General features: G+C 39.7%; 1 protein-coding gene across 3 annotated transcripts in view; it reads left to right on the plus strand.

Moving 5' to 3' along the window:
* Positions 1-257: 257 nt before the first annotated feature.
* The window catches only part of bcl7a (BAF chromatin remodeling complex subunit BCL7A), a 54,763-nt gene continuing 29,440 nt past the window's right edge, over positions 258-25,580 (plus strand). The window contains exon 1 of one of the 3 annotated variants that reach the window (XM_048611598.1): positions 258-320. In XM_048611598.1, the coding sequence (XP_048467555.1) occupies positions 277-320 (44 nt within the window). In that variant the 5' untranslated portion in view covers positions 258-276. The other 2 variants (XM_048611597.1, XM_048611600.1) reach the window with 2 other exon arrangements.

The raw sequence follows: 25,580 nt of genomic DNA on the forward strand, positions 1-25,580 counted from the left end.
GATGAAGGGTCTAGGCCCGAAACGTCAGCCTCTCTGCTCCTATGATGCTGCTTGGCCTGCTGTGTTCATCCAGCCCTGCACCTTGTTCCAGTTTTTCTCGGCGTGAAGGGTCCGATGTTAGTTTTCCTTCTTGCCCTATTTATCCAATGTGCGGACCCATTGACGCGCGTGGTTCTACGGTCATGAGGCACGTGGCTGATGGGAGGCAGGGCGGGAAAAGCGGGGGAATGAGATCTCGCGATAGGTGCTGCCTTTGTTCACGCGGCTCTCCTTCCGATGTGTACGCGCGCGCGCGGGGGCGGGCGTTTGCGCAGGCGCAGGTAGGGCAGCTCGAGCAGCAGTAGCGGCGGCCCTGGTTGGGGGGGCGGGTAGAGAGAGAGGTTGTTTCGCTTGCTTTGTGCTGGCGGCGCTCGGCCTTTCCACAATTCACCATGTCCGGCAGGTCGGTGCGGGCCGAGACCAGGAGCAGGGCCAAGGATGACATCAAACGGGTTATGGCAGCTATCGAAAAAGTACGGAAATGGTAAGGGGTTATTTTAAAAACAAAACCAACAAAACAACGGGGATAAGATTTTAAAAGGTCGGCGTTTCCCTCTCGGTCGTTGAAGAGAGAGAAGAGGAGGAGGTGGTTGTGGGGGAAGGAGATGACTTGGTTCGGAGCGGAATCCAGGTTTTGTAGAAGGGGAATTCCATCGCCGGTGAGCAGACAGCCGGATAGGGATTGCCTTTTCAGGTTTATTTTAAAATTTAAAAAAAATCACTTCAAAGCCGACCCACATCGATAGGAATGAGGGCTGAACCCAGAATCCATTTCGCTGCAGTCACATGAAGCCTATGCCATTGCTTTGTGTCGGTGCCGGCTGCAGGCTGCGAGAGGACCGCGTCCTTTGTCGGCGCTGCCAAGGCTCTGCTTCGGCGCGGCACTTCCCTGTACGCTCCACAGCCCTCTTTCATTTTTATTGTTGATGAGGGTTTTTAAATTTAGCGCTTTGGATCGCACTTTAGTACAGGGCGAGGCCAGGAAGGGAGGAGGAAGTAGCCAACCTCAACTAGGTCACTATCAACCGAGTGTAAAATTAAATATCTAGTAAGTGCGCATATTTTCTCGATACTATATTTATCCAGTATTTTTAGACGACAAAATTTCTGTTGCATGATCGGGCAATGCATATGTTTGCGCTAATTGGAAAGTATAAATATTTAGCCACGAATAAAATGGTTTTTCGTGAATAACTTATTTGTCTTGCATATTCTTTTTAGTTCATTTTGAGTGAAGTTAAATTTTGGCAGAAGTAACAATTTACATGTTGTATCCACTTCGCTGATTAGCTGTTGAGAACATACAATAACTCCCCGTCCTGTTGTTTTCAGTTACTTGTAAACATTGTAACTAAAATCCACGTGCTCTATTCATATTGCTGCTATCTTGGTGTCCTGACGTGACCTCTTACCCAGATTTAATTTGTGTTGCTGCTTAGAATCGCAATTTGTAAATCCCTCTCTTGACGTTGAGGCATGACGTAGAGAGCGTTGTAGATGATTTGGATTCTGTTATTAACTTTTTTTAATTGCGAGTGTGTTTAGCATTTATTTTGAGAAAAGGAACAGTAGGGAAAACACTTAAATTTATAATGCAACTTTCACAACCTCGGGATGTTTTGACATAATTTTGGAGGCAAAGGTGTACTTTTGAAGTTTATTATTGTACACTAAATTCTCTTTACCTGAGGGGATACATGGACTTCTCATGGGTAACAGAACTTGGATACTGCTATGTAACTCTCCCATGTACAATGAAAGACCTTGTGATCAAATGAGTCAATGACATTTAAAGAAGGCTCTAGGGCCAACCTTTACAAGTATGTGAATCTGTGGGTAGAGAATGAGCGGCTAATGAGGTGAAATTAATGTAAGCTGGTAGCAATTTGCATAGAAAGCATCTACAGTATAATGTTTTAAGGACATTGAGGCATAAACTTTATCTATTACTCCCTGGGTAATTCTGTCTTTCAGAATGCAGGCTGGATCATTGAATTTAATTAAGGCAGAGTTGGATGGATTTTTCATAGGAGAATTGGATGTTATGGAGGACACAGAAGAGTACAGTTGAGATCATAAACCAGGTCTTACTAATGCTGGAGCAGATTTAAACAAAAGCCAAACGGTCAACTTCAAAGTCCTATGCTCCGGTGAAAGTATTTTGAAAGCAGACATGTCAATTTAGTGTGTAATTTGAAGCAACACTTTCTAAGATGCAATACATCTTCACTGCTGTGCAAGAGGTTCTTGTCTAGTTTCTGTGCCCAAGTATCTGGAAGTGGATTTTTAACCTTCTGACAGACAGGAGTGCTGTCACTTGAACCAAGTTCTATGACTGTTTTAAATAAACAAAACTTCTTTTTATAAAGGATCTTATTTATAATAAAACATCCTGTCTTGCTTCATAAGCATGTTATAGAATACAATTCTACACCTAACCATTGAAGGATGTAATGTCTTAGAGGAGAGAAATTTGAGAGATTGGCATAATCTAGTTTATTCATTCATCATTAATTTAAACTGAATTTTGTTTCCTTCCAGATTTCTTCCCTTCAAGATTTTACTTGAGCTACTCAGCAGTATTTTGTAATTATTCTTATGTGAAACCAAAAAGTGTGTTGATGGGCTAATCACAGAAGAAAGGAATCATTGCCAAGCTTGATCCTATCCTACATAATGTCTTTACATCCTGTTTTCAGCATTGGATTGCTAAATAACAATCAGGAATAGGAACTTTTTGCTGCTGCTATCTGAATTGGAGCAGAGGAACCAGGAATGTACTTTCTGCTACTGCTATGACTTGTGGAGTCAGTATGTTGAATAGTGGTTTGAATGTTACATAGGTTCACTAAGTAGTGAGGATCAGTGCAAGGTTAAGGAATACAAAAGTACTGTACTTGAAGTTTGGTGATAGCATTTAACGTCACAAGAGTCATGCTTTTCTGTAGAATGGCTGAAGTCAGCTGTTTCATAAGCAGTGATGTAGTCTCTAGTGGAATAGTTACCTGTTTCTTAAACTTTAAGACACATGAAATTTGACTTGGAGAATGACGAGCCAAATATTTTTGGAAATTAAGTTGATCTGCTAATTTCCCTTAACTGCTGTTTCTTATGTTAAGTCACTGTTAATGACATTAAGTGATGAGAACCAGCAAATGGTATCTTGGCCGTATAGACACTTTTCTGTTTCCTACTTCAACTTTAAAAAAAAAAAAATGCTGGGGAAAGAGTTAACTTTGAGTCCAGTGACCTTTTGTCCTGACAAAATCACTGGACTCTGTGTCAACTGTTTTGCTCTCAACAGATGCTGTCAGATCTGCATGTCTCCAGCACTTTATTCTTGTTCCAGATTTCTAGCATCCACAGTTCTGTTTGATTACAGTTCAGAAATCCTATTTGAAAGGTGCATATGCAGTGGAAGAATACCTGAATCTGAGATTGAAATATCTCAGATCTGTAAAAGGTGTAAATGTGTTTCATTACCTATTGTAATTCTTCACTTCCAAAAAAACAGAACCGGAAGTGATGCCAACCATGCCAGCAAACTGAGGAATATAAATAACAAGTGGGACAGAATACCAACACTTCGTTGGAGGCGCACTGACGATGTTACGTAGCAGGGTGATGAAACATTTGCAATCAAACACATCGACTCAGCAAGCATGTCTGCAACCACAAAATTATGGAGAATTTAGATAAATGTGAGGTGCTGCATTTTGGAAAGGCAAATCATGGCAGGACTTATACACTTCAGGTTAAGCTCATGGGGAGTGTTGCTGTACAGAAATCTTGGAATGCAGGTTCATAGTTCCTTGAAAGTGGAGTCCCAGGTAGGGTAGTGAAGAAGGTATTTGGTATGCTTTCCTTTATTGGTCAGTGCATTGAGTATAGGAGTTGGGAGGTGATGTTGGTTAGGCTGCTTTTGGAATCCTGTGTTTAGTTCTGGTCTCCCCGATATAAGAAGCATGTTGTGAAACTTGAAAGGGTTCAGAAAAGATTTACAAGAATGTTGCCAGGATAGGAGGGTTTGAGCTATTGGGAGAGGCTGAATAGGCTTGGGATATTTTTCCCTGGAACATCAGAGGCTGAGGGGTGACCTTATAGAGGTTTATAAAATGAGGGGCATGGATAGGGTGAATAGCCAATGTCTTTTTTCTGATGTGGGAGATCCAAACTAAAGGGCATTGGTTTTAAGGTGAGAGGGGAAAGATCTAAAAGGGACGTAAGGGGCAACTTTTTCACGCAGAAGGTGGTGCGTGTATTAAATGAACTGCTGGAGGAAGTGGTGGAGGCTAGTACAATTATATTTAAAAGGCATCTGGATGGCTATATGAATAGGAAGGGTTAAGAGGGATATGGGCCAAATGCTGGCAAATGGGTCTAGGTTTATTTAGGATATCTGGTTAGCATGAAGAAGTTGGACCGAAGGGTCTGCTTCCATGCTGTACATCTGTATGATTCTATGACTCTAAATGAATGGGGATCCAACTTAGCGCTCCAGTGAAGTTTCTGCCTAATAATGAAAGAAAACTTGTAATGATAAGGTCAAATGTTTTTTTAAAAACATGAACAACGTGGTTATGAATTTCCTAATTGAAAAATATTTCAACAATTGGCTCTAAAAAGAATTAAGAGTAATCCATAAAATGTAATCGAGCAGGAAGTTAATAACTTGGTATGGGCAATTCGTGTCAAGGCGCACTCTGGTTAGAGGCTATAGTTGCTATCAGTTGGTCAGGATGAAGTTCTAAATTGCTTTCTGTACTGTGATATTTGCTTGCTTTTGAAGGCAAGCTTTATCGTGTACTTGAATGCTTTACAGTAGAACATGGTTTTCAACAAGGCTGTGATGTCAAAGTTGGAGAAGTCTGAGACATGATGAGCTCATCCAAGACAATTAGGAAATTTGGTGTATTATAGAGAAGATAATAGGAAATGGAAAGAAGCTAGTAAGGGTTGTGGTAAGACAGTATTTATTAACTGTAACAACCAAACAGTTAAAATTCATTCCTTGTTACTAATTGGAACTAATTATCAAGTATTAAAATGGAGACATCGTTAGTCAGTACTGTTGTTCTGTGAAGATCCTGAGGAACAGTATACAGTACCACTAACTAGCTGTTTATCATTCACATTAGATTATGACATACAGCTATCACATCCAAAGGCCAATTGCCGAGTGTGGGTGAATGGGTGGGACAGGTTCTAATGAGTTAAGGGATGCACACCAGTTGTGGGACATGCAAGAAAAGCTACTGGTAAGTTCCAGTAACTAATTGAATGTTTAGCATGGCCATGAGGAACTGTGCTTATCCATGGACTGGTAGAATGGGATGCAAAAATGCAACTGCTGGTGTGTCCAGAGTGAGCTGTGTCAGCAAACACATACTGCTGAAAGAACCTTCAAGTGAACAAGGGACTGATTTTTGCAGTAGTTCTTTTGGTTCTCTTTCAATTATAACTGGAGACTATTGAATAGATTACAGTGAAATAAAGGCCATGGATTAGTGTTGGGAGTGTGATAGGATACTCACCGTTTATCTGATTACAACTGCGACAATACTCGACTATTGACACCATTCAGGACAAAGCAATTTGCTTGATCAGCATCCGATCTGATGCCTTCAACGTCTATGCCCTTTGCTATTGACACCCAATGGCCATAGTTTGCACTGTCTACAAAATGCAATATACATTCCACATATGGAAACCAAAAATCTTATCCAAACTAAGTTTCATTTCTAATCTTTTCAATAAGATACAAATAAACGTGTAAATTTGCCTCTAATGTTGATGCAATTAAATATAAATGCATTCCTGAAATTGACAGTGGAATAGAAAACAGGACAGATCTAAAATTGTTCCATTAATCTGACACATACTGGTAATACGTTAATTCTGGGATGAGCTAGCTTATGTAATCACCAATTTGAATTCACAAATGTAGGTTATTTGAAATTGTGTTAAAATTAATACTGATTTTAGTGCAGGTGATTATAGCCTATCTTTTGACGTTAAGACCCGTAGGGGAAAGTGTCATCGATTGCAGCTAATGGTAAGACCCCTTTTGAAAACAGGTTGGAATTAAATCATATCTATTTGAGGATGATCAAATCAGGCTGTTGGAGATTGTGGAAGAAGTCTGACACGTGGATATCAATGGCGATAAAGGGTATTAATGGAGGTGAATACGGAATCATTGAAAGTAAAATGGAGGACCTAGAATGTTCTCACTGGATGGAAAAAAAATGACACTTCAAAAGTTCAAATGTGGAAGGTGGAGTAATTAGACCAAATGCGAAAAGGATGGAAATGCAGAGAAAACTATGGAAACTTGAGGGCCGTAGGGTGATGCAACATTATTATTGTTTGTGAATTTGTGACTGTGAATCTGCCTTTTATTGAAATGTGATGTAGAAAAGTCTGGTAAGAGTGTAAGTGTAATGTATTGATAACTGCATTATATACACTTCCGCTTAAACTTGTCATACTTTTATTCCTATAGGGGGGGGAAATAAAGTTATCCATGTTTTAACAGCACATGAAGCTTTGATTCTGAATGCTGTTTCCTGTAATATACTGTGATGAAGAGGGAAAGGACGTGAAAATTTTGGAAGTTGTTTGTATATTTCCTGCAAACAACACAACATTGAGTTAGGAACATAGGGAACAGGTTAGGCCATTTAACCTGCCAAGGCTGCTCTGCCATTTAATAAGATTGGGCCGTTGACCATTCAATAACTTTTACCCACGTTATTCCCTCAACCCTTTGTGCTAATGGTCATCAACAATGTTATCAACGTCTTAAACATACTCCAAGACTGAACTTCTGCAGCCTTTTTGATGTCTTTTGGAATTGGAATCTTTTTCACAACCTTCTGAGTAAAGAAAATTCCCATCTTTGTCCTATGTGGCACCCTCTTGTTTTTAAATTATGCCCCCCGTTCTAGACTCCCCAACTAGGGGCAGCATTTTACCTGCATCTACCCTGTCTATCCCTTTCAGCTGTTTGTAGGTTTCAATGAGATCACCTCTTATTCTTTGAAACTTGGTCATAGAATAACAATTGTGTGGAAGCAGGCCATTTGGCCCATCAATTCTACACCAACACTGTGAAGAGCATCTTACCCAGATCCACTCCATCCCTGTAACTGCACATTTACCCTGGCTAATCCACCTCGTCTGCACAGCCTTGGACACTATGGGCAATTTAGCACAGCCAATCCACCTAACCTGCACATCTCTGGACTGTGGGAGGAAACCAGATCACCTCGAGGGAACCCACATAGATGTGGGGAGAATATGCAAACTCCATGCAGTTGCCTGAAGGCAGAATCAAACACAGGCCCCTACTGCAGTGCTAACCACTGAGCTGCCAAAAATTCTGGGTAGACTGGGCCTATATTCACTAATCTTTCTCTCTGAGTCCCACCATAACCAGAAACAATTCTGGTGATGGAGTTTTATGAAGAAACACATTGAGGTTATAGCCTATTGTTAGACACTTTTGGGATTCCAACTCAACTAGAGACAGGGAGGCCTGCGCAATGTATATTTGACTGATGGAACCATCCAATTAGGGAAAAAGAAACTTTCATCATTTCAGAGAATTTTTTTCAGAAGGGCAGTGTTTCTGGATCTTTGATTATGTACTGTCACTACAGATCAAAATACCATTGTCTCTGCATAATCTACCAGCTTTTGTGCATTGGCTCCATCATCTGTGTTCTCACATTTCCAAGGGTGGCTGTGATGTTTCTAAACCGTGATGAATTGGAAAGTGGAAAAAAAATGAAAGCAGAAGTCAGGCGAAAACAGCAAAAGGAGTGCTCTGTCACACCAATGCTCAATCCACCCTTTCCCACAACCACCTTCTACCCTGAGTGTAACAGTCTGCGGTTGCTGCATCAGTCTGTACAGCTAGCTATGGACTCACCCTGAGAGTGGAAGATAGTCATCTTTGTCTGTGAGGGACCGCTGATGGTAAATCACAAGGTTTTGGAATCGCATGAAAAAATGAAAAGATCTTGTAACTTCACTATGGAAGAGAAGAGTTGAAATGATATTTTTGTGAGACTTGTGTGACATCTGTGAAATTAATTTAATGTATTAACTCATTTTGTACCCCCAAAAATGAAAATTATCTTTTGACACCCTAAGAAGAAAATGACACAACTGGCCAATATTGCACATGAATGAGGCAGCTAACAACTGACTTCAGTCGGCCAGAATATGTTGAATGGGAAATCAAAGCACAATTGATGATTGTCTCAAGTGAACTATACCAAAAAGCATTTAAGAAAGATGAAGCCGTAAGAGCTGGTGAAGTTAGCAAGGTCAGTGAGTATATGAGTTACTAAAGTTGACGCTGCCAATGTTAAACATCTAAAGTTCACCTCCTATGGATACTTTGTCTGAGGACATTTCATAGACCTTCCTGGTGGACAGAGTCAAAGGTCATTTATAGAGGTTTCTGCTGCTCTCTGCACTCTTTGGATTTGTCTTGCTGTAAAGATTACGTCTACCATGTCTTTTAATAGACTCTGTCTATTAAAGAAGGAGTTCCTCAGCCAGTGGGAGAAGGACTTTGAGGAGGATTTTTGCAATTATCTTTCCCTGTGCAAACAACACAGATGCTCCTCAGGTCACCATATTTGGGCTTGTCTCCTTTCTTGACGACAGAATCAATTGAAGTGTCTTGGGGAGATCCCCTGGCATGCTTCCCTCCAGCCAGATGAGGCAGAGCATTAGCACCAAATATGTATCTCTGATGTTTTTAGTATTCCTGTGGAGATTTCACCTATTTATGGCCTTGTTGGTTTTCAGCTGTTGAATAGCATTTTCAACCTCATTTTGTACTTGGTTGTGTTGAGATGATGGGTAGCATTCTGTCGGAATGAGGTCAACATTTTGATCAGGGCAATTCTTGAAGTACTCTTTCTAACGAGCAATCACTGCTTCTCTGCCCTACATAAATGCCACTTTCTCAATAACACTCATTGGCATAATTCCTTGGGTGCTTGGTCCACAGAAGGATGTAACATTACTAAAGGATTCATACACATCATGGCTGTCAGTGAGTTCCTGGATTTCCTGTGCAGTTTCCACCCATCATTCAATCTCTAGGATATGTGTTTTTTGGATCTCTGCCGTAAATGTCTGTAGACCTGCTTTCTTTACGTTGAACTTGATTCCATTGCCCTTGTGTTTTAGCAATCTCTGGATCTCCTCTTCCTGTTTCTAGCCAAACCAGCCTTGATGTCACCTGGTAGAGGAACGTAAAGTCTTTGTAAGTGCTATTTACGATGGATTTCATGGTAGACCAGGCATTATGAATATTCTGTGGTTCCTCATCATTGAAGTATCCCAGGCTTGACAGAGAGTCACTGACTGAGTAGATCTTTCTTTGCAGAGACCTTTGATACTAAATTTTCTGCAGCAGTGCCTCTACCACTGCTGTTTTTCTGCCAGTTGATAGAATTAGTAAGCACTTTGAGATGATAGTCCAGCAATTATCAGCCCCTGTCATTGTGCAGATGATGCAAACATCCTTGTGCTCACTTGGCACAGCTTAACTAGGTCATCACCTGAACAATGTCTGGAGCGAGGATGTTATCATGAGATTTTGTATTTGTTTCTTGGACACAACAGTGTTTATGACCAGATCATGTTCTAGGCATTTCGTTGGGAGGAGCCATTACTGTTTACTTTCCTTTATAACTGTTTACCAGTTACTCCTTTTCTGGAAGTGTGTGCCCCTTCATCTCTTAACAAATTCACCAAGGGAAATCTGTGTTCAGTTCCCTTTTAGGACACAGGGCAGTGATCAAGGCTGGAATGAAATTCCTCCATTGATTTTAGGGTTGGGGTGCATACGTGTTTTGATTAGGCTGAACTGAAGGTTCATAACATGGTCGTTTGTCCAATAAGGAGGACTTACTGAGATGGTCAGTTGGAAAATCTAACAGCAACTGACCATTTGTAACAGTGACAGTTGGCTGCTCTGTAGAAATTGCCAAAGCTACAGGGGCATCTGTCAATGTCATAGGAGATAAAATATTCAACAAGCTTCAGGGTTACCCTGTTGAGTTCTCAACTTTGGAATATCATTGAAAACTTGGAACGAATGCCAGAATATGTAATGCACATCTGTTACCCTACAATGAAGTTAACTTAACTTATAAATGAAACTAAATAATGGAAGAGGCCGAGAGCACCCATATGGGCTGCACATCTGATTGTTCAGCAAGTTGTGGATGCAAATCTGGCCAGCTTTGGTGTGGTTCTTGTATGGAGACCGCATCGGTACCCCATCACTTGTCAAGATATCGAGCAGGATACTAAAGTTACACCCCACAGAGCTGTACTGGCAGTTGCACAGGCTGTCTTTTCTATCTCTAGAAGGGCTGTTGTGGTCCAGTAGTAGTTTCCTTGACTCTGAACCAGGAGACCTGGATTCAAGTCCCACCTGCTTTAGAGGTGTGTAACAACATCTGTGAATTGGGTTGATTAGAAAGTATCTATAATTCTATCTCTACTTCACACTTGCTTCTGAAAAAGTAATAATGATGAGTAAACTTGTTCAACAATCCACACATCAAACCACCTATTCAGCTAGAGCCTCAGAAAACTCAAATTACAAGAGTGAGTTTTTCATTGCTTGCTAGGGAAGACAAACCCATAGGCTTTCTTTTGTGCCATCTGTTGCTGACTGTCCTACTAGTTTGAAGAAAAAGTTGCTGAACAACATCTTAACTGTAAGCCTAAATGCAGTGTCAAAGTCACAAAAATTATCCAGCATCAAAGTGGCAACAAAATAAGGTTGAGGCTTCTCAACTATATAGACAGTTGTAGATTTGCAAAATTAGTAAGATACTCAAGCATCAGCTATTGAAATCATTCATACTTTACAGGTCTTCACGGTATTCAAAATGAGCTAGCTGCCACAACAACATCTCTCTCATTATGCGATAACTATATTATCATTCTGCTGCCTTGTTGCTATAGCCCATCAAAGTCACCAGGGAATTGTCAAAACCAACCAATTACCTAGGGAAAATGTGTGATTCCTAGGAATTGACTGCACGGCAGAGTATGAAATCAATGCTTGCGTGTTAAGCAGCCTCAATATCAAATTCTCTTGATTCTGTCAAGATGTCTGAACTATCTATGGGTCAATGGATAGAGGTTATGTTGATTTTGTGGATTTGAAAGCTGGGAAGTATCTTTTTGTCTCTGAATGCAGCAGATTCTAATCATAGAAATAGTGGCATCTACATCAGTGAAAATAGTCATTCCAATGCTTGACCAGATTTTTTTTAAGAGACCCTCAAACCAGGTGGCAGTAACAATGGGCATCTATTCAATAATGATGATCCCATCGAAAAATTATAGACTGTTGGCCAAGAGTTAATGTAAAAGTCGAGCCTGATGCATACCTTGGAAAAGTGCCATGTATGCTGCAACTAAGAGCAAGTCTTGGAAGCAAGAGTTGTATTTCTTTCTCTGTAATTATAGAACGACCACTCAAGTCTCTGGTCTTAACACCTTAGCACATCCTTTGTGTGCGCTTTTTTTGACCTACTCTGCAGAGCAATAATCAATTATGGGAACACGATAGAGTGAAAATAAATGAAGTGAGTAATATGAAAGTTACAGCTATGCTGCTAAGCAAAGGGCAAAGTGATCTGGAAACATGATCTGTTGTAAAGCAAACAACCCTTTTATATTTGTCCATTTGTGACCAGTGCAAAAAGGTCATTTGATCAGTAAACAGAGTTAGCAAACGATTACGTGAAACATGACATTCTTCAAAGTGCAGAAAACACAATTTGCAGGGACTGAATCAGGTTTTGACATTGGTATCTCATTTGAAGTACAAGTTAAAAATGAGACTCAACACGCTTTCAGAAATATTGTACTTGCAAGAGAAAACATTCACCGTATGTAAGTAAATATGTTACAAAATAACTTTTCAGTTGATGAGCAAATCTTTACCTGCATTGTTAAGTTTTTAATACAAAGATTTGTGTATGTAATAGTTTGTCTGGTGAATTAACAGAATGGCTAGTGAAGTTAAAGCTTCAAGTGATGCTTATTATTTATACTTGGAAACAAGCTATACCCCCTTTGCTAAGAAGGATATAATGTAACAAAAATTGCATTGGGCACTTTTTCCACTTAAGGCTACCACCGCTGTATTCTAGCAGATTGAGTGTATAGGATGCATCTGGTTTAAAAGCACATGTGGATCTGACTCTAAATGCTTCTTACTGAAGCTTATTGTTGCTTCCCAAGAACCTCACAAATTGGAGGAAATTAGCAGTGTAGTTTGTTAAAATAAATGATATTCACAATCAGGCTAAAGGCAAATTCCTTACTGTTTGTAATTGACACTTTCGTTTAACATTTTTATGTCGGAGCATATGCATTGTGATTGAAAATCCAAAATCTTAATTTGTTTTGTACCTTGGCATGATCCTTTCTGAATGAGGTTGCTTTCAGCCTTGACTGGTGGTAGCCTTGTAAAATGCTAATTTCCTAAGTGATAGTTTTGATGTAAGCATTGAGACTTTGTTTAGGGCTATTAGTTTGTGATACTATCATGCATACGTGGAATGTCTCTTGTTGATACTTTGCTTTGAAGATTTTCTAAGTCTTGTGACTGTATCTGATACCATATATTTAAGAACAACTTTTATGTTGCTTTTCTAACTATACACAGCTAATTTTAAAGCATTTGAAATACTCAGTAAACTAGACAACAACTGATGTTTCAGCCGATCTTTCATCAAAACTTGATGCTATAAGGTCATTGACCTAAAAAAACTAATATTGCCGTCTGACCTGTTGAATATTAAGTATTTTCTGTTTTCTGAGCTTTCCAATATCATGCAGTAATTTGCATTCATAAATATGATTATCTGGTATTTTAAATTTCAGTTACATGCAATGACTCATTTGACTTTTAATATATTGTTTCTTACCAGAGTCTCTCTCTGTGTTCTTTTTTCAAATTACTGACTTCAACTCGATTAACCTGACGTGATTGCATTGTTGTGTTGTATTGACGTTTTATGTGAAATATGTGGAAAACGTTTTGATCGTAATACTAAAATAGAAAATACTGGAAATACTTTTGTTTCTTTCTTCACAGATGCTACCTACTCAGGATTTGTTCAGGCAGAACTGGAAAATGTTAGGGATCTAACAAGTTTTAAGAGTACAGAGACAAAGGAAGGGAAGAAAGCGAACAAGATTATGATGAGGGTGAAGTTGGGAAAGATTTTGATAAAACACTGTCATTATGACAACTTAATGGAAATGATGTGTTAAATGTGAAGACTGGTGAAATGATATGTTAAAACTAAGAGAACCTTATTGTTAGTGGAAGAAAAAGAAACAGTAACAGCAGGACAGTGCTCATTGACAGGCTCTCATAACAATGTTGGGGGCTGTCTATTTTAGGATTAGGAAGCGTACAGACCTTTCTAAACAAAGATGACACTGACATAACAAATGACTAAGAAATTGGGAAAATTGGATGAATGTCCTTTTTTACAGGAGGTTGTGTGGGGAGGAGTAATCAAGGTAGTTTAGAATTGATGAGCTTGAATTGATTGTTTGAATCAGTGATTATTCATTTTTGATACATCGCACCATTGAAAAGATTTTTCTCCAGTGTCCCAGCAGGAAATGGATGAGAATTGCCTCTTAATACAGGTACATCTATTTTATAGTTGTAGTCAAATGACAAAGGTTTGGTGTCGATGTGATGTCAAGTCTGCAGAGCAAGGCCTTATCTAAAGGAGGGGGCAATTTCACACTTGCACACGCTGACTTGTTTTGAAATCAGGTTGGTATATATTTATATGATAACTACCAATTTTATGTACAGCAATCACTTTTGCCCTAATCCTACAGTTGTAACTTAAGTAGCTTTGAGCTTGCTGTTCATTTTTAACTGGCCATTGTAGCCATTTCCCCTTTAAATTCTTGAACTGAAAATAGAAAATATTATTGCAGAGCTAGAAAGAATTCATTGTTTGGAAGCTTGAGTTCTAAAGTTGAGGTAAACATGTTTTTTAGCTTTGGACTGTGGAGTCAGTTTGAGTTCTTTCTAAATTTGTTGATGTGAACTTCTTCATAAATGAGAGCCTAAGTTTTCTCTGTTCTAATAACCTGCAGATTCCTAATTTTAAACTTTCCTGATTTGGAAGCTTCAAAAACTAGACTGTTCTTGAGTTATTCATGAACTGCCCTAAACTTTCTAGGAGAAAAACAAAACTTGGTTCTAAACTCAATGCTTATGTTTTCTGAATACAACTAAAAACTTGCTCCTGAACTTAATTAAAAAAGAATTTGCTCACTGTAGACTTTTCTGAACTGAAAATAAAGCTAATGCCCTTACTTGTTTCCTCCATCTGTCGTAAGACCATAGAACTGTACGGTATGGGAGCAGAAGTTGGCGATTTGGCTCATTGATTTCTCTGACATTCAGTGAGATCTTGGTTGATCTGACAGTCTCAACTCCACTTACCTGCCTTTTCCCCCCATAACTCTTGATTACCTTTATTGATTAAAGATCTGTCTCTCAGCTTTGAATATGGTTGATGACTCAACTTCTAAAGCTTTTTGCTGCAAGGTATTCTGTAGATTTATTCCCTCAGAAGAAATTCCTCCTCTTCTTTACCCTAAATGCTTGACATCTTACTTAGTCATTATGTCCTAGACACACTCGAGACAACCTCTTGGCATCCACCCAAATCCCCCTCTGCTGCAGGTTTCTGCAGTCTTTCTTGTATTTAAATAATATTCAGCTCCTCCTCTTCCTGTCAAAGTGCATATCCTCGCATTTTTCCACATTATATTCGATCTGCCGCATTATTACCCTTTCACTTGTTTATATCCCTCTGTAGACTGTTATTTTCACTGCTTGTCTTCCCACCTATTTTTGTTATCCACAAATTTGTGATATTGCATTTACTTCCATCTTTTAAGTCGTTAATATCTATTGTAAATGGTTGTAGCCCCAGCACTGGTCCCAGTGGCACTCCACTAGTTACAGATTTCTACCCTCAATGACTCCTTTATAACTGTATTCTATTAATGAAGCCATTTCTCTATCTGTGCAAATGTACTGTTTCCAACACCGTGGCTTGTTATCTTAAGTAGCCTACAATTATCAACATTTTTTGGAAATCTAAGTTTACTGGATTTGCTAGATCCCCTTTATGTATCCTGCTTGATAGCTCTTCAAAGAATTCTGATAAACTTATCAGACATGATTTCCCCTTCATTAGGCCATACTGAATCTGCTTAACTACATTAGATATTTCCAAATGCTCTGCTATTGCATTTTTTTATGATCGACTGCTAACATCTGTAATTAGAAAAATGTTAGCTAACTGGCCTATTGTAACTTCTTTTTTGGCCTTTTTCACTTTTTGAATAAAGGTGTTGCTTTAGCAGTTTTCCAATCCTTCGGCACTTTTCTAGAATCTAAGGTATCTTGGAAGATTGCTACCAGGGCATTTGCTATCTCTGCAGCTAGTTCCTCTAATTTCCTAGAATGCAGTACATTAGGTCCACAGACTTATCAACCATTAGCCCATTTTCCTCTAGTGATAGCTATTGTATTTATTTTCTGTCTCCCTTCTCGCCACTTAATTAATTCATATTTTTGGAATGCTGTTAATATATTCTAACATGAAGATTGGTGCAAAGTATTTTTTAAATTCCCATTATTATTTTCCTGGCCTCGCTGTCTAAGGGGCCTGTTTTTACTTTGGCTTCTTTCCCCTTTTATATATTTAAAGAAATGCTTGCTGTCTGTTTTGATATTATTCCCTAGTTTACCCCAGAAATATTTTCCTCCATTACATTTTGGTAGTTTGGTTTTCAGAACTTTCCATAATGTTATACACACCACTGTATGAGCATCTATCTAATAACACACAGTGTCTGCATTCACCTGCTCACTGACAAGTGTTGGATTTAATCTCTGTCCTGGAAGGTGTCTTCTTGAATATTGCTTTACTTTTTCTTTTTTGTCATTAAACTTGCATTCTTCTGTTAAAACTACGTTGGCAGTCTTGTGTGAATATGTTCAGTGAATGAGCACCCAATTACAAATTAAATTCGTGGTCTGTCAAGTTAGGTTTCACTCTTCATTTTTCCAGTGTTATTGGCAGCTGGGATCCTATTGGTATTAGTGAACAGCTTGGATTTGTTTTTGGATTATCTAGTTTCAGACTGTTCAGTTAGAACTACTTGTTCCCAGTTGTTCTGTCTGAATGGATTACAAATCACTTTGAAAGTTTGGAGCCTTACCATATAATCTGAGGATAGAAATCACCTCTTGTAACCATATTCTGTAATTACACCACTAGACATGTAATCCAGATTGGCATTTGTTTTAGCAAGATATGACATTGTGGATTTTTGTATAGCTACTTTTGAATCTTTGTCAGAGCAGAATTAAGATATAAGCATCAATGCAATTATAGATAAATTAGATGTATTGGAAGGGAAAAGAGTGCCCTGGAATGTGGAAGGAGAGAATATGATGTGAGGGTGGGGGGGTTGGGGGTGTGAAGAAGAATATCTGTAGCTTAATAAAGATTCTAGGAAATAATAAGTTAGTTGCATCACAAAAGAAGATTATTTAATGTATCTGTTCAAGCCCAACTGCCCTTGTGTCACTCTCCAGTCTTTTCCTATAGCCTTGTAATTTTTGTACTTTAACATAATTATCCAATTAATTTTTGAAGGCCTCACTTGAAACTACATACATCAGGCAGTGCATTCCAAGTCCTAATAGTTTCTCTTTGTTTACTTTATCCAGATCCATTATCATTCTGATTATTTTTATCAAACCTCCTTTTAAACTTCAATTTTCCGAAGAGAACACCTTATCCAATAACTGGATCCAGGGGTGAGGAACTTCATGATTGTGAATCCTTTTTGCACTCTATCTTAAAACATTAAAAGTTGCCAAACGCCCATTGTAACAGATGAACTATGATGTGTCAATGACTTTTTGGTTGGAGTCTGGCCAACAAATGGTAGGTGGTGGCAGACTAGTTGAGCACAATGATCTCTTCTTCAAGACAGCCTGTATAGAACAGAGGCTAAGATAGTCGAATTGAACTTAATACTAAAGACAGCAGTTAAAAATAACATGTTAACACTTTACAATAAAGTTGGAGTGTCTCTTCACTTGGGGACAAAATATTATGGGGACCCTGGACTATGCAGACAGTGTTACTGGTTTTCACCTTCTGTCCTCTCAATCTTGAGCATGTCCCATTGAATACCAAGCATTATTTTCTGAAATGAGACACACTGCAACCTTTTCAGTTTGGTGAAATTGGCATTTGAGTGCATTTCATGTTTAGGGCTGTGCACACTCGGTTTTGGAGTCAGACTGCTTAAATTAAATTTGCATTTAATATTTAAAGTTAGACTGAAAATATCTTCAGTATTCGCAGTCTGCTTCAGTTTGGTCCCAAAGATGAAGTCTATTATCTCTATCACTGCCTCCTAATTTGCTGAAAAGATGATCTTTGGTCAAATACTATTTCATATGATTTGCTTAGTTCTATAGGTGATGTTTTTAACACTGAGGTAATTTGCAACTTATTAGATGGATTCTTTCTGTATTCTTCTTAAACTTATTTTTATTCTGATGTATTTTCATTCAAAGCCTACCAGAAGTCTATCCCAGGGAGCTTGCATAAAGTTAACTATTTATCCTGCATCCGGGTAGCTGCTGGAAGCTGGGATGAATAATAAGAACTTGCATTTGTGCTTTTTAGAAAGTTCAATGGTACTTCATGGCTGTATGGAAAATTAGTGTTCAACTGTGAAAGGGTGGATTGAGGTGTACAACACAAGGTTTTGTTGAAGGCATTTATTTTAAGGGAACATTTACAGAAGAGAAAAAAGGCGCAGAGCTTTAGGCAGTGAATTGCTGAGTGGAGGGTCCAGGTGTAAGGTTATAAGAATCAACAGAGTAGAATATTTGGAGAGCTAAGATATAGTTGAAAGTTGCAGTGATAAGGTTGGTTTTACAAAACTACATGTTTTGCATCAATGAAGAAAGTGTAGTGGAATGCATTCATATTAATCCATCAAGTTTGACAATTCTGTGGAATTAATGCAAATTGTCACTTAAATAAATGATATGGATGTGAATATTGGAAGTATGATTGGTAAATTTGCAGATGACACCAAAATTGGTGTAGTGGACAGTGCCTTGATCAGAGGGCCAGTGGGCCAAGGAATAGCAGATGGAGTTTAACCTAGATAAACGTGAGGTACTACATTTTGGTAAGTCAAATTATGTCAGGATTTATACACTTAATGGTAAGTCCTGTGGAGTGATGCCGCACAAAGAGACCTTGGAGTGCAGGTTCATAGTTTCTTGAAAGTGGAGATGCAGGTAGATGAGGTAGTGAAGAAGGCATTTGGTACACTTGCCTTTATTGGTCAGTGCATTGAGTATAGGAGTTGGGAGGTCTCTTTTTTTGGAAGTGAAGAACCGGAAGTGATACTAACCACCCCATTAAACCGAGGCATTTAAATAACAAGTGGGACAGAACACCAGTGCTTCACTGGAGGTGCACTGATGATGTTACTATGCAAGGTGACGAAACGTCTGCCGTCAAACACACTGGCTCGGCGAGCATGTCTACGACCATAGAATCATGGAGAATTTAAAAAAATGTAAGGTGCTGCATTTTGGAAAGACAAATCAGGGCAGGACTTGTATGCTTAACAGCAAGGTCCTGGGGAGTGTTGCTGAACAAAGAGACCTTGGATTGCAGGTTCATAGTTCCTGGAAAGTGGAGTCGCAGGTAGTGTAGTGAAGAAGGCATTTGGTATCTTGCCTTTATTGATCAGTGCATTGAGTATAGGAGTTGGGAGGTCATGTTGCGGCTGTATAGGACATTGGCTATGCCGCTTTTGAATACTGCATGCAATTCTGGTCTCCCTGCAGCAGGAAAGGTATTGTTAAACTTAAGATGGTTCAGATAAGATTTATAAACATGTTGCCAGGGTTTGGAGGGTTTGAGCTATAGGCAGAGGCTGATTAGGCTGGGGCTATTTTTCCTGGAGCATCGGAGGCTGAGGGGAGACCTTACAGACGTTTGTAAAATCATGAGGGGCATGAATAGGGTAAACAGACAAGGTATTTTCCCCAGGGTGGGGATGTCCACAACTAGGGGGCATAGTATAGCAGGCCAAGCAGCATCAGAGGAGCAGGAAAGCTGACGTTTCAAGTCTGGACCCTTCTTCAGAAAATAGGCTTCGCAGTGGGGTTATAATTCACTCAGGTAGTAGGAACTGCCGATGCTGGAGTCTGAAATAACAAGACGTGGAGCTGGAGGAACACAGCAGGCCAGGCAGCATCAGAGGACACCTTGTTATCTCAGACTCTAGCATCGGCAGTTCCTACCATCTCCTAGAGGGCATAGTTCCTTGAAAGTGGGGTCAGACATAGACAGGGTGGTGAAGAAGGCAGTTGGCTTGCTTGTCTGCATCAGTCGGCGCATGGGTGTTGGGACATTATGTTACAGCTATTACATGACATTAGCATGACCAAATTTGGAATACTGCATACAATTACAGCTATATGAACGGTGTTATTAAACTGGAAAGGGTGCAAAAATATGTATAAGGATGTTACGGAGACAGAGAGCTTTAAGTTAGAAGGAGATGCCGTATAGGCTGGGACGTTTTTCCCGAGAGCTTCGGAGGCTGAGGGCTGATCTTATAGAGGTTTATAAAATCACGAGGGGCATAGATACAATAAATAGACAAGGTCTTTTTCCCAGGGTAGGGGTGTCCAAACTAGAGGGCATAGTTTTAAGGTGAGAGGGGAAAGATTTAACAGGGACCTGAGGGGCAACTTTTTCACGCAGAAAGTGGTGCTTTGATGGAACGAGCTGCCAGAGGAAGTGGTAGAGGCAGGTACAGTTACAACATTTAAGAGACATTTAGATAGGTACATGGATAGGAGAGGTTTGGAGGGATATGTGCCAAATGCAGGCAAATGGGACTAGTTCAGTTTAGGAAACCTGGTGACATGGACGAGTTGGGCGGAAGGATCTGTTTCTGTGCTGTACGACTCTGAAATTAAATCTCTCCATGTCCTTGCCTCTTTCCTCAAAGACACTCCTGAGAATTTAGCACTCTGACCATAATTTGTTAGTTGGGTTAATATTGCTCTGATTTATTTTTAGACTTTGGTCTAATCACTTTTGTGGAGCACCTTCGGTCATTTTATTGCATTAAAAGACACAAAAGTAAAAGTCATATATTGTCATGTGGATTCATAGATGAATGTGAGTAAATGTCCAAGAGAAACTAGCAATAGAACAGTTTTATCACTTCAAGTTTTAGTTGTTTTTACTTTTATCTTATATTTAATATTGGATGAAGTGAGATAGTGGCAGAGTTTATTTTGACTATTCTTAATGCTGTAGTCAAAGTATTTTTGAGTGCAGTTGTGTGAGAACAGTGAAGTCACCCTTGATCTTGTCCTACCATGTCCTAATTGATCATTTTAGCTAAGTTGAAAACCAGTTTCACAGGTCTCATTTGCTGAAAGCACTCGGCATGCATGTATTGCATTTGCTATATGTTGACGCATACAGTACAAGTCCAGAATATGCTTCAGCAACTGAACTATGCTTGGGGATCAGTACCAGGAAAGGTTTTTGTGAATCCTTCTTGATTCTGGAAACACCATATTGCTGCAAACCGGACAGAGGTTTTGGAAATGGTGTTAAATTCAATTCTCAACTTTAGTTTTACAGTGGTTCCTTGCAGCCACAGCTTGGCAAATATAACTGTGCTTGAAAAAATTTCGAAAATTTAAACTCTTGTCTGGAACTTACTGAAGCCCATACTGACCATCTGTGAGCAGGTTATTGCTGAGTAAATGCAGCTTGTTTGTGCTATTGGTTCCATTGTTTTTTTTTTGATTGAGGATATGCTCAAGTTATGGTTAACTAGATTTGGTTTGTCCTGCTTTTGGTGGATGGATTTTTTTTTTCTTTTCTCTGTTGTCAGGTAGATGCCAGGTTATAGATAGCTATAGCTAGGGGCACAGCTATTTCTGTGGCTGCAGTCTTAAGCACTACAAATGAGATGTAATCAAGGCTTGTAGCCTTTCCTTTGTCTGTTGTCTGCTGCTATTTCTTGTTGTATGGATTGAATCGATTTGGCTGCAGACTTGCCTCTCCGGAATTGGGGACTTTGGGAGGAGGCCTGAAAGAGTCTCCATTTCATGCTTCTGGCTGAAAATAGTGTCGTTTGCATTGACATGTTGGACTTGATTATCCTGGTGCTGCATAATTGCAGTCACTTCTCCTTTTTGTATTATTTTCTTTAATTATCACAATTGGATGTGACAAGAACTGCAGAGCTCTTATCTGATCATTGGTGGTCGGGTAGCTTTATGAGCATGTTTTTGGCTCTGTGGTATAACTTTGCTCGGTTTGCACCTCTTTTGGTGTGTCTAGTTGTGTTCTTGGCATGCTATCCCACAATCCTTGAATCAGGATTGGTCCCTTAGCTTGATGGTAGATTGAAAGATACGCTGGGGCATTGGCTTACAGGTTGTGGACTGTGATGCTGCTTGTGACCCACAGTGCCACGATGCTCAATTTCAAGCTAATCTGAATCTGCCTCATTTACTTGAGAGAACACAATAGGTGGTTTCAATGCAAAGGCAGAAATTTGTCTTTACAAGGACTGTTTAGTGACCACTGCAGCCTCTGACAAGTAGAATGGTTAGATAAAATAGCTTTTTTCCTTGCACAAGTTCAGTCACCACCAGCCGTAAGCCAACTTTGGCAGATATGTCCTTCAGGGCTTGGTCAGGAGTGGTGCTACTGAATCCTAATCACACAGTGGGTATTTAAGTCATAGATTCATAGAATCCCTACAGTGTGGAAACAGGCCTTTTGGCTCAACGAGTCCACACCGACCTTCCGAACAGCATTCGATCCAGACCCATCACCCTACCCTTTCCCTGTAATCCTGCGTTTCCCATGGCTAACACTGAACACTGTGGGCAATTTTAGCATGGCCAGTCCACCTCACCTGCACATCTTTGGATTGTGGGAAGAAACTGAAGCACCTGATGGAAACCCACGCAGACAACGGGGAGAATGTGCAAACTCCACATAGACAGTCGCCCAAGGTTGGAAACAAACTGGAGTCCCTGGCGCTGTGAGGTAGCTATGCTAACCACTGAACCAACATGCTGCCCCATCCAGAGTACTTTCAGTGCCCTTGGTAACCTCAGTAAGTGCCTCTTCCAAGTGGTGTCCAATATGCAGACAAATTCATCAGGTGAGGGAGTGATAAATGCTAATCAGGGCATTTACTTGTATAAAGTTGGAGGTGACAAAGTTGAGTACAAAAATGGATCGCAAATCTGCCTTGGCGATGCCAATGTTTCTTCAATTGTGACGGCTGGCTATAAAAGTGACAGGTGTTAAAAACGGTGGTCCTGAATCTGACACTGCGACAAGTTTAAAAGAAAGTAATTTATAATTCTGGTATTTATGTTGCTGGAAGCATAGAAATGGCATGATCAAGAGGTAGACTTGTTATGATGTATGCAAAATATGAGAGGTTTGGTCTCTTTAGGATATCTAGGGATTTGTACGTAATGTGTAAAAGGATTGTCATTTGAGCAGAGCTTTCACTTTAAGGGTGAGCCTACCAAGAAAGAATTCCTTCTGACCAAAGGAGATGGGTAGAACCATCACAGGAGATTAAAAACTGGTGATGATCAGTTCTTTGTAATGGAGATGGTTTCGTAACTAATGCCATGACACTGTGAGCAAGCAGGGAAACATATTTGAAACCATCATAAATGTCCTGACTTGTATTGCCTTCCTACTGTCAGGATTAAGAACTTAACAGGATGGCTGTAATGTAGGATGGATGTACTGCAGAAGAAGTGAGTGAGAGGAGGCACAGAGACAGGCAGACCATATTACCTGGAAGAGCAGGCAAGAAAAGGAGCCTGAAAGATAACTAGAATTATTGGAGCTGTGTAAATAATTACTTTTTGCTTTCTCAACTCTAGTTTAAGGTAAATTGTCTGAAAATAGGCTTAAAGCATAGGACAGCTTGGCAGCATGGGGTGGGGATGTTGTAGATGTTTCTAGTGGCCTAGACCATTTCGTGCGGGAAGTGTCTCCAGTTGAAAAATGTTCATCTCCAGATTTTGGAACTTGAGTGGTGAAGGGTGCAGTGGTAGTGTCCCTACCTCTGGACCAGGAGACTAGGGTTCAAGTCCCACTTATTCCAGATATGTCATAAAATTTGAACGGGTTGATCAGAAAATATCTGGAACTGGAGCGATGGCTGGTATCTCTGTGGTGTATCTGCCATGCTGAGAACTATGGATAGCAAATTTAATGAAGAAGTCACAACACAGATCAAGTCCAAACAGGTGGAGGGGAATTGGTGATTGCTGTGCAGTCCAGAAAAATCAGGCAAATTGTATAGGAGTCCCCCAAGTGTCTTGTACACTAATTGGTTTTACATTTTGGATTTATGTTGAGGGCAATGGTTTTTTAAGAAAGCAACTGCTAACATTATGGCAACACAAGTGACTGACCTGAACAAGTTTTTTTCGGGGGTGGACTGGGGTTGTGGTGGTGGAGGGGAAGAAATATTAGAAAAGCAGTAATGGTAGACAATTTCTTAGGGAAAAAGGCATTTCTGACACAGACATTAATCCAGGATGGTATGTTGCCTCCTAGGTGCCAGCTCAAGGCTGTCACAAAACAGTTGCAGGACCATATTTTGGAAAAGGCTGAAAAGCCAGAGGTTGTGGTCCACGTTGGCACCAATGGCACTGGTAGATTGAGGTCCTGAAAGTAGAATTTAGGGTGCTAGGCAAGCGACTGAAAAGCAGGACCTGTAAAGCAGCGATCTCTGAGTTGCAAGCCAGTATTGAAACGGAGATTGAGGTAATTAATGTGTCTGAAAAAAATGGTGCCAAAGATGAGGGTTTTGGATTACTAGGGCGTTGGGACTGGTTCAAGGGCAGGTGGGGGTACGAGGAATAATAGGTTATACCTTGGCAGGTCTGGTTTCCTTTACGCTGTTGGGAGTGGTTTAAACTGGCTTATCAGGGCATTGTAAATAAGAGGAAACTCAAAATAAGACCAAACTGGTTTTAGGAAGCGATAAAGATGTAAGTAAGTAGAAAGTGGCAGAAACAAATTTTAGAATCAACCAGGGTCAAAATACAGAAGCATTAAGAAGGGAAAGTTGTAAGAATTCTATACGAATGCATTCACCATTCGCAACAAGTTACGTGAATTGATGGCGCTACTGAAAAGCAAAAGTTGCCTTTATGGAGACTTGGCTGCAGGATGACCAAGATAGGGAATGGAATATATATTTTAACATTTTGGGCATATGCAAAAAGGAAATATTCTGTAGTGTTGACAGGGACAGGATTCAGTGTTTTTGAGTTAAAGAGGGTCTATTCATTCATGGGATGTAGGTATGGCTAGCTGGGCCAGCATTTATTGCCATCTCTCTAGGTGCCCTTGAAAAGGTGATGGTGAGCTGCCTTCTGGAGTCGTGTCAGTCCATTTGGTATAGGTGACCCACAGTGTCATTAGGGAGAAAGTTCAGGGTCCCTGGAGAATCCTGGAAGGAATAGGTTTTATTTGCAAGTCATGATGGAGTGGCTTGGAGGTGAGTCTGGTGTTCTAGGGTATATGCTGCCCATGTCCTTCTAGGTGGTATTGGTCATTGATTTAGGAAAGTACTGTGGTGGATTGGATAAAGAGATTAAAATGTTTGGCCAACAGGCAGTTGCTAATATTTAAAGAATTAATGTTTGGTTTTCAAAACAAAAAGTCCTTTTAAGAGAAAAATATCCAAAAGGAAAGCAAGACAGCCATGGCAAACATAGAAAGTTAAATGTTGTGTTTGATTAAATAAGGAAACTTATAAAGTTGCCAAAAATATTTGTAACCTGAGGATATGAGAGCGTTTTAGGATTTCGCAAAGGAGGACAAAGAAATTGAGAGAACTTAACATTAATAGAAAATAATAAGAAATAGAAAAACAGCTTCTATAGTTATTTAAGCTTCTATAGGTATTTAAAAGACACTAGCAAAGAACAGATGCGAGTCCATTACAAGCAGGGGCAAGAAATTTTTTTTATAGAAAGTGGAAAAATGGCAGTGAAGCAAAATAGTGCTGTTTGTTTCCACACAAATCTTCTGCAATAACTAAGATTCAAGAGTTTAATGAGTGTGCGGAATTGAAAGAAACTAATACTAGTAAAATAGTTTTATTGGGGTAAATTCTTGGACCTGATGACCATTGCCTTAAGGATGAAAGAGATGGCTGCACGGATATTGCGGATATGTTGGTGATCATCTTACCAAATTATATTAATTTTGCAATGATGTCTGCAGATTGGAAGTTTGCAAATCTTAACTCCACTGTTTAAGAAAGGGGAGAGGGAGAAGATGGGAAACTAC

Source organism: Rhincodon typus, chromosome 24 (genome assembly GCF_021869965.1).
Source record: "Rhincodon typus isolate 14 chromosome 24, sRhiTyp1.1, whole genome shotgun sequence".
Classification (NCBI taxonomy): domain Eukaryota; kingdom Metazoa; phylum Chordata; class Chondrichthyes; order Orectolobiformes; family Rhincodontidae; genus Rhincodon; species Rhincodon typus.